General features: G+C 40.1%; 1 protein-coding gene across 1 annotated transcript in view; it reads right to left on the bottom strand.

Annotated features, from left to right (window-relative positions):
• itpr3 (inositol 1,4,5-trisphosphate receptor, type 3) overlaps positions 1-17572 on the bottom strand; it is a 315156-nt gene that overhangs the window by 106497 nt on the left and 191087 nt on the right. Inside the window, exons 19-20 of the mRNA XM_059950461.1 lie at positions 11577-11828; positions 6779-6923 (exon numbers count right to left, since the gene is read on the bottom strand). Of these exons, the coding sequence (XP_059806444.1) occupies positions 6779-6923; positions 11577-11828 (397 nt within the window). The remainder of the gene's footprint in view (positions 1-6778; positions 6924-11576; positions 11829-17572) is intronic.

Here is a 17572-nt window from a genome sequence, read left to right as displayed (position 1 = left end):
CCTAAATGCATGACTTCTGGTTTTAGTCTCAGCCGACCTGAAAGGAAACAGCTTGCATACATTCTCTCTCTCTATTAATATTGATATCCCCTCATTCTCCTCCGCTCCAGTGACTCAAGTTCTAACCTGTCCAATCTTTCTCTATGACTCAGATCATCAACTCCCAGCAACATCGTTGTAAATTTTCTCTGCACTCTCTCAAGCTTATTGACATCCTTGCTGTAGGACGGTGACCAGAACCACACACAATACTCTCAATTTCACAACAACATTTTATACAATGCATCTTCAATATAATATCCCAATTCCTGTACTTAATGCCTTGATTTATGTGCCAAGACCTCCCTTTACAAAAAGAACAGCACAATGCATGCTACTTTACCAACCTCTTTGATCACTTTGCTATCACTAAATATCTATGTGCAAATACTCCGAGATCCCTCAGTTCCTTCACACCATCCAATACACTTTCATCCACTGTATATTCTGTTGCCTTGCTGAACCTCCCAAAATAAACAACCTCACACATTGCTTGATTAAACTCTGTATGTTGCTCTTCTGCCCAGCCAGTCAGATCGTCAACATCTTCTTGCAGTCCACTGCTTTTGTCCTTATTGTCAAACACGGCACTGATTTTTGCATTAACTAGAATTTTTATTATCACGCCTGCTACTTTTAGGTCCTAGTCATGAAAATATTTATTTTAAAAGAAAAAACAATTACTGAGCCTTGTGCAAACTCAGACATAAACATAACTTCATTCCATTCACTGAAACACCCATCAACAATTACTCATTACTTCCTGTTACTGGGCCAAATTTGGATCAAATATACCTCCTTCCCTGGGGTTCTATGGTGTATTATTCCAGGTAGGACCTTCTCAAAAGCCTTGGTAAATGCATAGTTTTCTTCTGTGCTTTTCACTGTCAGATCAAAGAATTCAATCAAGTTCACTTAACAATCCATACTGATTGTCCCTGATTAATCCGTGTCTTTTGAATTCAACATTTATACTGTTCTTCAGAATGGATTCCAATAATATGCCTAATGCCAAAGACAAACTAACTAGCCGGTAATTGTTTTATTGATTCCTACATCCTTTTGTTAACAACGCTATGTCATTAGCAAACCATCCGTCCTTCAGCACCACTGCATTCATTGAAGAATCATCCGAGGCTCCCTGATATCCTTCCATACTTGCTTTAATAGTTGGGGAATACACTTCACTTGAGCTTGATAATCTACCTATTATTAATGATAACAAGTCCCTTGCTCTTAAACAGTTAAATGCGTGTTTATCTAATACTCAGCACTCTCTTGCCTTAACTATAACTTCAGTATCATCCCTCCCTCGTGCAAAGTGAGCCACCAAAAGTCATAAAGAACCTTTCTAACATCCTTCAGCTACACACACAGTTTATCTTTTTGGATCAAATTGGTGCTATTCATTCCTAAGTTTTCCTTTTGCTCTTGCAGAACACTTTTGGGGATTCCTTTACTCACTTGCCAATATTGTTACATGCTGCCTCTTTAATTTCACTACACATTAATACATTTTGACAACTTCAGCATGCCATTGGTCTAAGTAAGGTCTCTACCAACCTGAAAAGTAATGTCATTGATAAACTACACATTTTATGGGGAACATACTACAGTGGTGCTAGAAAGTTTGTGAACCCTGTAGAATTTTCTCTATTCTTGCATAAATTTGACCTAAGATGGGATCAGATTTTCATGAAAGTCCTAACACTAGATAAAGAGAACCCAATTAAATAAAAAAACATGAAATACATTATACTTGTTCATTTATTTGTTGAGAATAATGATCCGATATTACATGTATCTGTTAGAAAAAGTATGTGAACCTCTGGGGTAATGCCCTCTACAAAAGCTATTTGGAGTCAGGTGTTCAAATCAATGTGATGATATTGGAGGTACGGGTTTAGAGGTGCCCTGTCCTGTTAAAAAGACACTCAAAATGAGGTTTTCGGCAGAGCTCTGGTCTTCTCAAAAAAAATCTGTTTACCTGCTCCATGCTTTGAACAAAGCAACTTCCAGAGGCCCTTAGAAGACAACTTGTAGAGACGCATGAAGCTGGAAAAAGTCACCAAGACATTTCTAAAGATCTGAGTGTTCATCAGTCCACAGTAAGGGAAACTGTCTACAAATGAAGGAAATTCACTACTGTTGCTTCTTTCTGTAGGAGTGGGCATCCAGCAAAGATCACGTCAATAGGACAATGTGCAATGCTGAAGGAGGTAAAAAAGAATCCAAAGGTAACAACAAAAGATCTGCAGAAATCTCTAGAACTTGCTAAAGTCTCTGTTCACGTGCCACTATAAGAAAAATGTGTTGGCACATGGTCAAGTGGTTAAGGCATTTGCCTAGTTATCTGCAGGTCGCTAGTTCGAGCCTTGGCTAAGGCTTGTAAGTGTGTCCTTGAGCAAGGCACTTAACCACACTTTGCGACGACATTGGTGCCAAGCTGTATGGGTCCTAATGCCCTTCCCTTGGACGACATCGGTGGCGTTGAGAGGGGAGACTTGCAGCTTGCGCAACTGCCAGTCTTCCATTAAAAAAAAACCTTGCCCAGGCTTTTGCCCTGGAAACTCTCGAAGGTGCAGATCCATGGTCTATCGAGACTAACAGAGGCCAACATAAGAAAAACACTGATAAGAATGGTGTTCACAGAAAGACACTATGGAGGAAACCAGTGTTCCAAAAAAAAATTGCTACACATCTCAAGTTTGGAAAAGACCACCTGAATGTTCCACAATGGTTCTGGGACAATATTTTATGGACAGATGAGACAAAAATTAAACTTCTTGGCAGAAACGTACACTGCTATGTTCGGAGGAAAAAGGGCACTGTACACCCATACCAAAACCTCATCCTAAGTGTGAAGTAAGCTGGAAGGGGCATCATGGTTTGAGGGTGCTTCAGGGCCTGGACTGTTTGCAAAAGTTGAGGGAATAATGAATTCAAAATTGTATCAAGATATTTTATAGGAGAATGTTGGGGTAGCAGTCCATCACCTGAAGCTTAACAGAAATTGGATAATGCAACAAGACAATGATCCAAGAGACAAGAGTAAGTCAACAAAAGAATAGTTTAAAAAGAAGAACATTTGTGTTTTGGTATGGCTGAGTCAAAGTCCTGACCTTAATCTTATAGAAATGTTGCAGAAGGACCTGAAGCAAGCAGTTCATGCAAGGAAGCCCAACAACATTCCAGAGTTGAAGCCGTTTGTAAGGAGGAATGGCATAAAATTCCTCCAAGCCAATGTGCATGACTGATCAACAGTTACTGGAATCATTTGGTTGACATTGTTGCTGTATAAGAGGGGTCCACCAGTTTCTGAAAGTAAAAGTTCACTTATGTTTTCCAGCACATACATGCAATATTGGATAAGTTTTCATAACAAGTTAATGAACAAATATAATGTTTTTGTTTTACTTATTTAATTGGGTTCTCTTTATCTAGTTTTAGACTTATGTGAAGGTCTGGTTTCATTTTAGGTCAAGTTTATGCAGAAATAGAGAAATTTTTACAGGGTTCACAGAATTTTTAGCACCAGTAAATGCTGCCTAAGGCACTAACCAATAATGACACAGGTTGCTGGAAGTTCTGGCCATTAGAAACCAGTCTCACAATTACATTTGTTCATATATCTTTATCAGTTTTATTACTTTGTTTGTTATTTCTCAAACTTCTATCAGATATTTAATATTCTTTGCATTTATCCAAGATCTTTCATTTAACTGGAGTCTCCTGTTGTTGGGTGAAATGCAGAAATAGAGCCTTTGCTTGTTTGTTTTCTCATTGCTTCTCTTTGTTTCCATAGTTCAGTCTGACTGCTTCAAACGGACATACTTTAAAGCCTTCACTTTTCTCATAACTAATTGCCAAACTTAAATCAATTTGGGGACAGATTGTGCTCACTATGAGTTACTGTTTCATACAGAATGCCCAGTTAGCTGCAGTACATGATTCAGTTCATTTCAGATTCCCACACTGATATATGACATTTGGAAGTCAGAATAAAAAAACTGTAGAATAGATGCCAATAAATTTACATGGGCAATTAACTTGCATGGGATCCATGGTGTATTAGCTAACTAGAGACACAATTTTCTTGATGGTAGGAAGCAGAGGTGATGATGGAAGGTTGCTTTTCAGACTCGTGATCCATGACTAATGGTGCTCTGCATGGTTCAGTGCTAGTCCAAAGCTATTTGTGATCCATATAAATGATTTGGCAATCGGCAAGGCATGGTTACTTAGCTTGCCAATAATTCTAAAATGGGTGATTTCATTGACAGAGAAGACGTTATCAGGACTTACAGAAGTTGATCAGCTGGCTGAGTGGGCCAAGCGATGGCAAATGGAGTTCAATTCAGATAAGACTGAGGTACTGCATTTTGGAGAAAAAAAACTATCAGGATAGGACAGTTACAGCTAACAACAGGATGCATGGGAGTGTTGGAGAACAGAGCGACCAAGGAGTCCAAGCTCACTGAAAGCGGCATCGCAGTTAGACTGGGTGATGGAAAAGGCTTTTGGCCTGTTGGCCCTTATCAGTTAGAACACTGAAAATATAAGTTGAAACATTATGTTGCAATTGTAGAAAGCATTCGTGAGGCCACCTTAGCATTTTGTGTGCACTTTTGGTCCCTTTGCTGTAGGGAAGATGCCATTAACTAGGAAACATCCAGGATGTTGCCGGGACTGGCAGGACTGCGAGATGCAGAGAGGTTGAGCAGGTTGGAACTTTTTCACTAAAGTAGAGGAGAATGATGCGTGTTCTTATGGAGGTCATAAAATTATGAGGGACATTGATAGGATAAATGCAGAGTCTTTTACCCAGAGTTTGGGGAGCATCAAGATCCAGACAGCAAATGTTAAAGGTTAAGGGGGAAAGGTTTAATAGGAATCTGAGGCGCCACAATTTCACCCAGGGCAGTGGTCAATATTTGGAATGAATGGTCAAAGGAAAGTGTTGAGACTGGTACATTAGCAACATTTTAAAAATACTTTGGCAGGTATACAGATAGGAGAGGTTCAGAGGGATATAGGCCAAACACCAGTATTTAGGACTAGTTTAGACAAGTATCTTGGTCAGTAAGGACCAGTTGGACCTGAGGGCCTGTTTCATGCTGTATGAACCTTATGAATTCTAGCTCTGCCATTGGACTTTTCAATAAGACCAACACAGAGCAAAGGGCGATAAGCTGAGAATCTGAATTCACTCAGCATATGGCTGGCATCTGGAGAGTGACCCTATCATATGAATGAAAAGGTGAGCGGAGAAGTGTAGCTTTTTTTTTTCCTTTTTCCATGTAATATTTATAGTTTGCTTACATGCATTTTTAACATAAGTTTATTTAATTACTTAAATCCTTTTAAATTATTTCATTTGTTCTATAATCATTGGACAAATTTAGAAGGAATTCCAAATCCTTTGAAGGCAGCAAGCAGTCAAAGGTCATCAGGATGTTCTAGAAACAGGGTTTCTTTCAGTATGTAATAGCGGAGATAAAATCATTCTGCTTGATTGGCCAAGACGGTGTGTTTTTGGAACTTTAGACAGGGAGCCACATAATTAGCAGTTTATAAGTTATTTCTTTACAACCACAGCTTCATCAGTTTTTGCTTATTACTCAATGCAGAATGCACTTTGACCTACTTCCTTATTAATTTTAAAACAAACAACTGGAACTTGTAGGGAAGTGTTCCATTGCTGACTGCCAAAATTCACCATCGGAAGTGACAGGAAGTCTGGTCCTTCTTTGTGAACACAAGTCTCAAACTTGCTGGCAGACTTTGCAAACAATTGACCAATCATGCTCCAACACAGGTCCCTATGCTGACTGCGAAAGAGTAATCAACTTCAGTATTTAATAGCTCTACATGTTTTCCAAATACACATTGAGCACATTCAACATCCTTACTGGCGTTCACAACAGGCAGACCATGATTTTGTCAACTGTCATTATTTTTTGCAGGGCTATGGAGATCTAACACAGAATAGAAGATGAGGCCAGCATAGATGAGTTGCAATCGTATTAAATAGTTGGCAGGCTTAAGGCAGCAAGTTGTCTACTTCTTCTCCTATGTCTTTATGTTCTTTTCCTCATCCTATATCCTAAATAAATACATCAGGTCATATACATACGGAATTTACATATACCAGCCGGAAATAACAAACTTTGATCTGTTATGCTAACTATCCAAATGACAGGACTGTGATGAAACAAAGACATGCAGAGCACCTCGAGTTTGCACCAATAATTTAATCTCTCTGGCATGGTGAGTACAGCAAAATATCCTTGGAGGAGAGGAGTGAGAAATAAATTTAATACATTAAAGCAGAAAAGAACAGCATGAAATTTGAGAGGTAAGTGACTGGAAGGCTAAATAATCAGATACAAGCAATTTTTCAACGTGAAAGACAAGGGAAAGTAGAAGAAATATGGAGAGAATTCCACAGCAGGTTGAGTTAGCTATGCACAGCTGAGGAACCAGATTTTACCTACCATACCTAGTATTAATGACAATGTTTATATATGTAACCAGTCATTGAAGAATAGAGCGGCTGTTTAAAGAATATTGATCTTCAGATTGGTCATGCTGAGAGATGATGTGTCAGCTGTAGAAAATGTATTGAAAAATAACAGCCTTTGGTGTAAGTAGCACTTAAGATTTCAATAGGTAGTCAGTATTACTCACACTGTCGGAATTATAAGTAATCACAAGGAGGGGAACAAAAAAAAATTACCTCATATGTGAGTTTATTCTTCTCATCATCTGAAAATGGAAGTGGCTCATTCACCACAACATTGAGGTATTCTTCCATAAATACCATCGTATTAGTGAATTTGTTCTTCTTGTCATCCCGTGAGCAATTCAAATTTGAATCATAACTACAAAATAAAATTAGTTTCTTTTAAATCAACTTTTCTCTTTATCAGCATAAAGTCATAGAGAAGTACAGCACAGAAACAGGCTCTTCAGCCTATCTAGTCCATGCTGAAACCATTTAAGCTGTCTACTCCCATCGACTTGCACCGGGACCGTATCCCTTCATACCCCTACCATCCATGTACTTATCCAAACTTCTCTTAAACATTGAAATCAAGCTCGCACATACCACTTGCACTGGCAGCTTGCCCTGCACTCTCAAGACCTTCTGAGTGATGAAGTTTCCCCTCATGTTCCCCTTAAACTTCTCACTTTTCATCCTTAACCCATGACCTTCAGTTGTATTCCCACCTAACCTCAGTGCAAGAAGCTTGCTTGTAATCACTCGATCGATACCCCTTATTATTTTGTAAAGCTCTATCAATCTCCCCTCAGTCTTCTACGTTCCAAGGAATAAAGTCCTAATCTACTCAATCTTTCCTTATAACTCAGGACTTGTATTTCCAGATCCCTGAGTTCTACCATGCTCAATGACCTACCGTTCACTGGGTAAGACCTACCCCTAGTTGGTCCTAATGAAGTGCAACACCTTCCACTTGCCTGCATTAAACTCCACCTGCCATTTTTCAGTCCATTTTTCCAACTGGTCCAGATTTAGCTACAAGCCATGATAGTTTTCCTCACTGTCCACTAAACCACTAATCCTGGTGTCACCTTCAAATTTGCCGATCCAGCTAACCACATTATCATCCAGATCACTGATATAGATGACAAACAACAACAGACCCAGCAACGATCTCTGTGGCAGGCGTCCAGTCAGAAGAACAACCATCTACTACAACTCTCTCACTTCTCTCACAAAGCCAATGTGTAATCCACTTTACTACTTCTTCTTGAATGCTGAGTGACTGAACCTTTTTGACCAAATTCCCATGCAGGATCTTGTCAGACGCCTTGCTAAAGTCAATGTAGACAACATCCACTGCTTTGCCTTCATCACCTTTCCTGTTTACTTCCTCAAAATACTCTATATGGTTGGTTGGATGTGAACGTACCACTCATGAAGCCATACTGACTACCCAAATATTCATATATCTGGTTCCTTTGAGAACCTTCAATAACTTTCTTAATATGATGTCAGGCTCACTGGCCTATAATTTCCTGGTTTATTTTTAGAGCCTTTCTTAAACAACAGAACAACATTAGCTATCCTCCAATCCTCCAGTACCTTACCTGTGCTAAGGATGATTTAAATATCTCTGTTAGGGCCCTGACAACTTCTGCACTTGCCTCCCAAATGGTCCAAATAACACCTTGTCAGGCCCTGGGGAATTATCCAACCTAATTTGCCTCGAGATAGCCAAACCTCCTCCTCTGTAATCTGTAGAGGGTCCATGAAGTTGATGCTGCTTTGCCTCACTTCTATGGACTTGGTGTCTGTCCCCTGAGTAAATATAAATGCAAAAAACTCATTTAAATCTCCCCAATCTCTTTTGGCTCCATGCATGGACTACCATCCTAAGCTTGCCCTTAAATATCTGTAGAATGCACTTATAAAGTACACTTTCTATCCTGTCCCAATCTGCACTTGCCAAATCCTTCCTCATACCATCAAAATTGGTCTTTCTCCAACTTAAATCTCAACCCATGTATCAAACCTCTTTCTGCATATTTACTTTAAAACCAATGGTATTATGATTACTAGATCGAAAGTGTTCCCCTACACAATCTCTGTCACCTGCCCTGCCTCATTCCCTAACAGCAGATCAATTATCACACACTCACTCCTTGGGACTTTTAAGCACTTATTAAGGTAACTTCCTTGAACGCATCTGACAAACTCTATCCCATCTTGTCCTTTAACAGAATGGCAGTCCCAGTCAATATGTAGAAAGTTAAAATCACCTATTATAACAACCTAATGTTTTCACATAAGGTCAGCGCTGTTACACGGGGGCGACAGAGGAGAACCCAAGTGCAGGATACTGCCACGTCGACTCAGTTGGGGAGGCTGGCGTAGAGGCAGGAAACCAGAGGAATCTTGACAAGGAGACGGGATTCACAGGGACTCTCTAGAAACTAGAGCGGAACTTAGAGCTGCCGGTTCTAATCGGAACAGGGAACGAAGTATCACACGAGAATTGACCAACGAACTGGCAACCTGTAATAGAGCCGCCATCGTATTTATTTCCCAGTCTCTGATGAAAGCCAGATGTGCGGAAATTGGGTAACTAGCAGCAATTGACTGAAATTGGGGCATAATCAGGGAGAAAGAAGTATTAAAGGGGAATGGCCAACCGGAACCATGACAGGCGCTCTCTCAACAAATTTGTTCATCCAAATCCCTCGGACTGTTGGGAGGTCTGTAAAATAGCCCTGTTAATGTGATCATACCTCTCTTATTCCTCAGTTCTAGCCACTAGATGAGCTCTACAGTCTGTCCTGACTGAACACTGCCATGACATTTTCCCTGACTAGTATCACTACCCCCTCTCAATTCCCTCCTGCTCTGTCGTGTCTAAAATAATGGAACCCCAGAGTACTGAGCTGCCAGCCCTGCCCCTCCTGCAACCAAGTCTCACTAATGGCTTCAATATCATAGTTCCAGGTGTTGATCTTTGTCCTGAGCTCAGCTGCCTTTCCTACAATACTCATTGCATTGAACTATATGAAGCTCAGGATATTAGATCCACAATGCTCAGCCCTTCCATTCTTGACTTTTTCCGATGCCTTAACAACATCTGTGTCCACAGCCTCTCTGCTCTCTGTTCTAGCTCTCTGGTTCTTATCCCTTGCAACTCTAATTTAAACTTCCACTCCTCTCTGTGCAGCACTAGCAAACCTTCATGCTAGGATATTATTTCCCCCTCCCAGTTCAGAATGCAAACCGTCCCTTCTGTATAGGTTCCACATTCCCTGGATGACAGCCCAATGACCCAAAAATCTGACGCCCTCCCTCCTACACCAACTCCTTAGCCATGAGTTCAATTGTATGATCTTCCTATTTCTGGCCTCAAGAGCATGTGTCATGGGTAGCAATCCTGAGATCACAACCCCAGAGGCCCTCCCCTTTAGTTTAGCACCTAACTTCCTGAATTCACTTTGCAGAACCTCATCTCTCTTCCTGCCTATGTCATTGGTACCTGCATGGTCCAGGACCTCTGGCTGCTCACCTTCCCACTTAAGAATGCTGAGGACTCAATATGAGATGTCCCTGACCCTGACACCAAGGAGGCAACATACTATCTGGGAATCTCATTTTCATCTGCAGAACCTCCTTTCTGTTCCCCTAAATAATGAATCCCCTATCACCACAATGAGCCTTTTCTTCCCCCCCCCCCCCACCTTCCCTTCCAAGTGTAGCATCTGTGCCCCCAGTGCCAGAGACGTGACTGCAGTGACTTTCCTCTGCTAGGTCATTCCTCCCTCAACAGTATCCAAAGTTATATACCAATTGTTGAGGGAGATGCAGGAGAACTCCGCATTGGCTGTTTAACCCCTTTCCCTTTCCCGACTGTCATTAAGTTTCCTGTCTCCTGCACCTTGGGTGTAACTACCTCTCTATATGTCCTATCTATCACCCCCTCAGCCTCTTGAATGATCCGGAGTTCATTCAGCTCCAGCTCCAATTTCTTAATGCGGAATATTAGAAGCTGCAGCTGGATGCACTTCTTAATTTGATACTTAACTGCCTGGTTTAATTCCAGTTCATTCTATTTTCTTTTAGAAGGCTCATCTAGAAGATTAAGATGCATGGGATCCACAGTGACCTGGCTGCTTCAGGTCAGAATTGGCTGGCCCATAGAAAACACAGACGAGTTCCTGATGGGTCTTATTCTGGCTGGAGATCCATAACTAATGGTGTTCTACAAGTATTCCTACTGGGACCTCTGCTGTTTGTGATCACTGTCTCCTAAGGGTTCCTTTATGTTAAGCTCCTTAATCTAATCTGGTTCATTACACAGTGCTCAATCCAGAATTGCATTTCCCCTAGTGGGCTCAACTACAAGCTGCTCAGAGAAGCTACCTCGTAGGCATTCTACAATTTCCCTCTCTTCAAATTCAGCACCAACATGGTTTTCCCAATCAACCTGCATATTGAATTCCCCTATGGCTATCATAACATTGCTCTTATTACATGCCTTTCTTATTTCCCATTGAAAAGTTTGTGCTGGAGGCAACCCACAAATATCACCAACATCACATGCCCAAACTTACAAACTCTAACCCATACATTTTTAACATGGGAGCACCTGGAAAAGATCCATGAGGTCATGGGTAGAATATACAAATTCTCTACAGAAGCAGCAGGAATTGAACCCCAATCTTCTGATTACTGGCGCTGTAAAGCATTATGGTAACTGCTATGCTACTGTGCTACCTTTTTTAAAAAAAGACGAAGTGTTGGGTTACCTGGAATGCTTTGTAACGGATGATATGAGGTAGAGGTGTTAACGGGGCTCTTAGCCAGCCACATGAACATAGAGGGATGAGGGATATGGACCACAGCAGAAGGAATTATGTTAATGAGACACCATTAGCTTAATTAGAATGGCAAAGCATCATAGGTTATCAGACCTCTTCCTGCATTGTACTATACTCTGGTCTTATCTACTTGAACTAATTCTGGTGGAATAACAAAAAAAAAGTCTTACTCTTTGATATTGATTGATGTTGGAATCTCAGTCCACAGCCGAGCTAATTTTACTGGCGTTACCAGCTCCTGAGGGTCCCTGATGACATGCACATGTAACATTAGATTGCAAAATGAAGCCCGTATATCGTAAGGCAACAATTCATCAGCCATGCACAGATATATCAGTTCCACACTCAGCTGCTTGGAAATTTCACCAATCGCCAAATACTGACGATCCAGACAAATCATTGCAAAGAGCTTCAGCTGATACCTGAAAAAGAAATGTTGTGATATATCAAACATATGATCTGAGGAATCTTCTAACAACCTCCTCCAGCATGTTGCAAAGTACTTGTACATTGTAACACAGGAGGTGATGTAGCCCCGCAGGTGCAGACTGATTCCCAGCAAAATAACCCCATCTATTCTGTTTATTTCTCAACCCCTCCGTCAATTCTCATTCAATATAGTTTGCCACTTCCCAACATTAAAGAGAATTTACAGGAACCATTTATCCTACCAACACCAACTTTGGAATGTGGGAGGACGCTGAAGTACCTGGAGGGAAGTCACACAGTCCCAGGGAGGACGTGCATACATAGACACCACACAGGGCCAGAAATGAACCCTGGATTCTTGAGCACCTTCTTTTACTATCCACTTCCATTTTCTCCACATCAGCCAATAGCCTCTCATTGTAAGACATTATTCAGCTAGAGGGATCTTTACATTCATAGGGTATGTCCACCAGAAAATTACTTGTGATTGTTCACAGAGAATCTGTACTCTTTACATAATTACAGTAACTCTTCTTTGTTGTAAACAGTGTCATTCTGCTTAAAGAAAGGGGAAGGAAATAATAGACAGAATACATGGAGCTGCACTGGAAATACGTCAGAGATGGGAAACTTACAAAGAAGCATTGTATTTGAGTAATAGAGTTAAGAGCTCTATGCCCCAAAGTCCAAAGGAGAATACTCACTGCTATAATTTTAGAAATATGCCAATAATATTGTTCACATCAAGATTAATATGTGATGTGTGGCCAAGTGGTTAAGGCATTGGAGTAGCGATCTGAAGGTCATGAATTCGAGCCCCCAGTTGTGTCCTTGAGCAAGGCACTTAACCACACATTGCTCAGTCCACACACCTGAAAATGGGTACCAGCAAAATGCTGGCATCCTATCCGGATGTGGGGGGGGGGGGGGGGTAGTCTCGTACTCTCAGTCACTTCATGCCATGGACACCGGCATAAGCACCGGCCTGATGAGCCGATAAGGCTCGGGACAGACTTTAACTTTAACAAGATTAATATGTCAATATGTCTGTTCTAGGTGACTGAGTCATGAGCATTGGCCATGTCACTGGCATTAATTCCTCTTCTCCGAAACTGTGAAAGGATTAATTTACATCCATCTCATATGCATGATGGCACCTTTGTCAGTGCAGAAGAGTTCTCATATGAATAAAATAAAGGCAATTAGGTGCTAAAATATGAAGTAGTTTATATCTGAATTTTAATTGCAGACAGAGTAACTATGGCAAAGACCATGTTGTCTTTAAGGCTAGATCCAGAAGCAAAGGCAAATTACACATGAAGAGAAAGAGAATAAATATTTTAATAAGAATAGACAGTTTGAAGAGAAAGCAGGAGTAGTTCTGGATTGCAGTCACAAATAATTGACACGGATATGATGAGAAATTTGGTTCCCCATGTGCTATAAATATAGTTCTACTGGTCGCAGTGCACAAGTTACAGACCAAGGCCATAGGTTCAAACTTTTGTAGTAAAATGTGAAAAGGAATTCAATAAACACTCTTGGAAGCTACTGCATTAAAAGGAAGATCAGCTAATGCATCTTAGGGAAGGAAACCTTTTTCTACATTATATTGTATTTTTTATTCTACTGTGAATGACTGCAAGGAAATGAATCCCAAGGTAATAATATGGTGATATAAATTTATGTTGAACTTTGAACATATATTAGATGACAGGGGTATAGGGGCAATGATGTTGATGTGGGTCAAAGGGAGGAGACAGAATAGCAAATCAGCATGGACTAGATGGGCCGGAGCGCTTATTTCCGTGCTGTATTTCTTTATGCTTCGACATTGGTCTACAAGAGTTTTTGGTTGTCAAAATATGTCGATAAGTAAGAACATCTAAAATATCTTTATAATTATATTTGACTACCAATAAGTTCTGTATTGACCACGTTACTGAAATCCTGACAAGACCTAAACTATAGCTGGATCTAGTAATTTTATTGTGAAACTAAACTGCAACAACATTGTATCTACCACTAAAAGGTGTTGCTGGATCAATGCAAACAAAGATAATTCTAATTTTTCAAGAAAGAAATCATATTTTCCCATAACATATTACTACCAACTACCACTCTATAACAACAAGTACTGCCACGAAAGTCCATTCTAGGGCTAAATAAATATAATGAGACTTGATCTGGACATCAGAACAGCTTCCTAAAAAGCAACATTTAGCTTTGCCATTCATGATCATCATAAACTTTTGTTGGATTAGACAGCTAAATTACTATTTTGTTGGCAGCTTAATAATTAATTGCTTGCTAGTAGTTTTTGTAACTACTTTTATATATATATATATGTAACTCTTCAGTATGCTTCCTAGTGGCCACAGTATGTATATGCAGTTTTTCAGTGTGCCCCCAGTTGTTACATTTGTATGATTCTGGAAAGCTCTGGAAGTTTCTCTGGTGCTGCATTATTTGAGTCATGAAGTAACAAGTTTTGTGCCTCTTTCCTGACTTCCAAAACAAACTGGGATTACAAACATCAAAATGCAACAATTTGGCGTCATCAGCAAAAACTGTTGTGAAGATTTAAAGGCTTGGAAGAATCATAGCCAAAGTAGAACATTTTTGGCACCTAAACTAAACAGGAGGTAAGAGCTTCATTTCTAATTCCAAATTGTCTGGGAGAAACTTTAGTTTTGACTTCAATACATCATTAGATAAAAGTAGGAGTGAGGAACTACTACATTGCTATTTTGAAAAAATACAAACCTGCAAAATTTAAATATGCATGCTCATTGAGTGCTAATTGAATACACAAGTTGGTGGAGCACTAATTAAATATGTGCAAGTGGTGGAGACATGTAGAAGCCAGTGGAGTATGAAAAATTAAATACATACAAACTGTGGAGCACGATACTGTCCCTGCAAACCAATGGAGTATGTAAGAAAATTTTGGGTAGCAGAACAACATATTAAAATTTCAGTTGCAATCTATTGATATTTCTGGATCACAAAAATAATCAAAATAATAAAAAAGTATATGCAAATAGGGATCAAAACTAAACGATGGCTAAAGTCAGGAGACCTACTACAAGCTCTTGCTGGAATAAAATATCTCTGTTTGATAAGATTAATGATAAAAAATCCAGATGAAAAATACTAACAATGTTAAGCTTACTAAGAAAGCATGTGATAAGATCCAGAGGTTGCCTGAGGGAAATCAAAACTTGGAACGTGTGAGTTAAAGATAAAAGCACATGGTCAATTGGTTTGATAAAAACACACGGTCGGTTTGTTCAAGTGTGTGAGTGAATGAAAAAGTTAATGGGCAAGTAAAGAGTTTTATTAATCAATTGAAAGGAACACGAATAAACTTGGGATAAACTACAAATACAGTAGGCATAGGCCAAAAGAGTGAAAGAACAACATGATAATCAAATTTAAGTGTTGTGTATGGAGCTTCGAAGCAGACTGAGTCAATTTCACCAAGTCAAGTGGAGAACTCAAGTGGGCATTTCTGCCAGACCAGTGGGCATTCCTACCAGTGATTCTGCTAGTGACCCTTCCAGTAACATGACCTCTTTATGGTGGCTTCTTGATGATTGAGAGAAGAATCCAAAAGTGCAACATGAAGAACTAAAAGCTCTGACTCAAGCCTGTAAGCTGACCGAAGGAAGGTCTGCTAATATCTACACTGATTCTTGATATGCTTTTAGAGTTATTCATGATTTTGAAAACTTATGGAAACAAAAAGAATTTCTTCCAATCAAGAACGGTCAACTAGGACAAGAATTCATGCATGTTGCACAACTGCCTCCAAAGTGATTGCAATGGAAAGCTGTGGAAATACATTCGCAGGTAAAATTGTAAAAAGGGCAGCATGGGAAGGGGTAAAAGAAGTAAAAGAAATGCCAAGAACATATCCAGTGAACTTCACAACTGGAATTAAGGAAATTAAGTTGGAATCTGTATCATAGTCAAACATACAAGATATTCGAGAGATGTAAGTCAATGCTTCTGGTTCTGGATGGGGAATGGTGAGAAGTTATACAGTGATGGTATATGGTGATATGGCAATAATCATAAACTGGTAGCTCCAACTACGTTGATTCCTTATCTGGCACAGCAGATACCTTCTCTCGGACACAATGGAATGCAAAAAAATGATTATCAGGTTCTTCCAATGGTGGTGAAATCTAAAGTTCAGGGCACAAACTCAACAAACTTTTGAAAGATGCTACGAACAAATGAATGGAACTATCAAGTAATGACTAAGTATCAGGAGGAAGATGTTCCATAGCCTACAGCTCTTCCAGTGGTCTTATCTAGCATCAGAACAAACCCAAACCCAAAGAGGAAAACTAAACTACATCCATTTGAGGTGGCAAAAGGGTGTCCTTTGTCACCACAGGAACTTCAATCTCAGAGAGGTTGATACACACATTATGGCAGACAGTCTAGTGAACGATTGTGTGAAATTAACTCAAGTTGTACAATCTGCTTTTCAACAGGTTTCTACCTCTTGGTGTGATTCAACAGGAGGATACACCCTGATTCCAGATGAGTGGGCCCCAATTAAGAAACCACATAAGGAACCATTGGGAGCTGGATGGGAAGGTCTTAATCAAGTGGTATTAATTACCAACTCAGCAGGGAAAGTAGAAGGTAAAAGTAAGTGAACACATGCCAGCCACTGCAAGCGAGCTACAACAGTACCTGTCGAGGACAACAAGCACTGTGGTTAATGTGCTAGTAACCACTGACACAGTGCCCATTCTGCTGGGCTACAGTGAGCAAATCACTAACCAGCCAGAAGACATCAAGCAAGTCCACAACTATGGGACATCATGAAATTTATTCTAATATTATTATTTGTTGTTATATATTTGCCAAATATTTGTTATATATTTCGGGTAGATGGAGCTTGTCAGCCTGGGAAGGCAGTCCATCTAAGAGAGGGAAAACTCTGATTTCAAACCTCGGCTGCCTTGCGGCCATACCCACTCATGGGAAAGGCTTCGGGAGTAAACCCTGAGGACAAATCTGGAGCTGGAGTCCCTAAGGAAGTCTGATGTTGCCTTCAACCTCGCTCTGGCAGCTCCTGCGACGACACTGGTGCCAAGCTGTATTGGCCCTTGCCCTTCCCTTGGACAACATCAGTGTCGTGGAGAGGAGAGACTCACTGCTTGGGCAACTCCCAGTCTTCCAGACAATCTTGCCCAGGCCTGCGCCGTGGAGAGGGCACAGATCCATGGTCTCAAGAGACTAACGGATGCCACACACTCATAATTTCCAGTATTTCCTACTCACAATGTGCCAATTGAGATGACTCATAATACATGCTTGAGAGAAATTTGTTGATGCTGTTAATGCCTCTAACTGTCAGGTATGTCAATATACAGTATACCACACACTTCAAAATATCCGCATTCCTGCAGATCCAGAAAATGTGTATGCTTTCTTTATTAAACATTCCAGCAATGGCAATGTTGACATTATGATTTATTATTCCCAAGGGAGACATAAATATATGATGATTCCTCCCCCCCACATGCATACTGTCTTAAACGAGATAATTTAAATAAATATAATCAACATTGACGGAGGGTATCATATCATATCGAACCTATTCGTGTCTTATCCTTTGATATCTCTATACCTAATATTCATGACAAAGCTGTTGTATCTTTTCATAGGTTACCATCTACCTTTTACTTGAGTTCAGAACCTACCATTCCAG

This window comes from Hypanus sabinus, chromosome 25, assembly GCF_030144855.1.
Source record: "Hypanus sabinus isolate sHypSab1 chromosome 25, sHypSab1.hap1, whole genome shotgun sequence".
Taxonomy (NCBI): domain Eukaryota; kingdom Metazoa; phylum Chordata; class Chondrichthyes; order Myliobatiformes; family Dasyatidae; genus Hypanus; species Hypanus sabinus.
The sequence above is the reverse complement of the archived record's forward strand: the minus strand, read 5'-3'. Positions and strand labels throughout refer to the sequence as shown.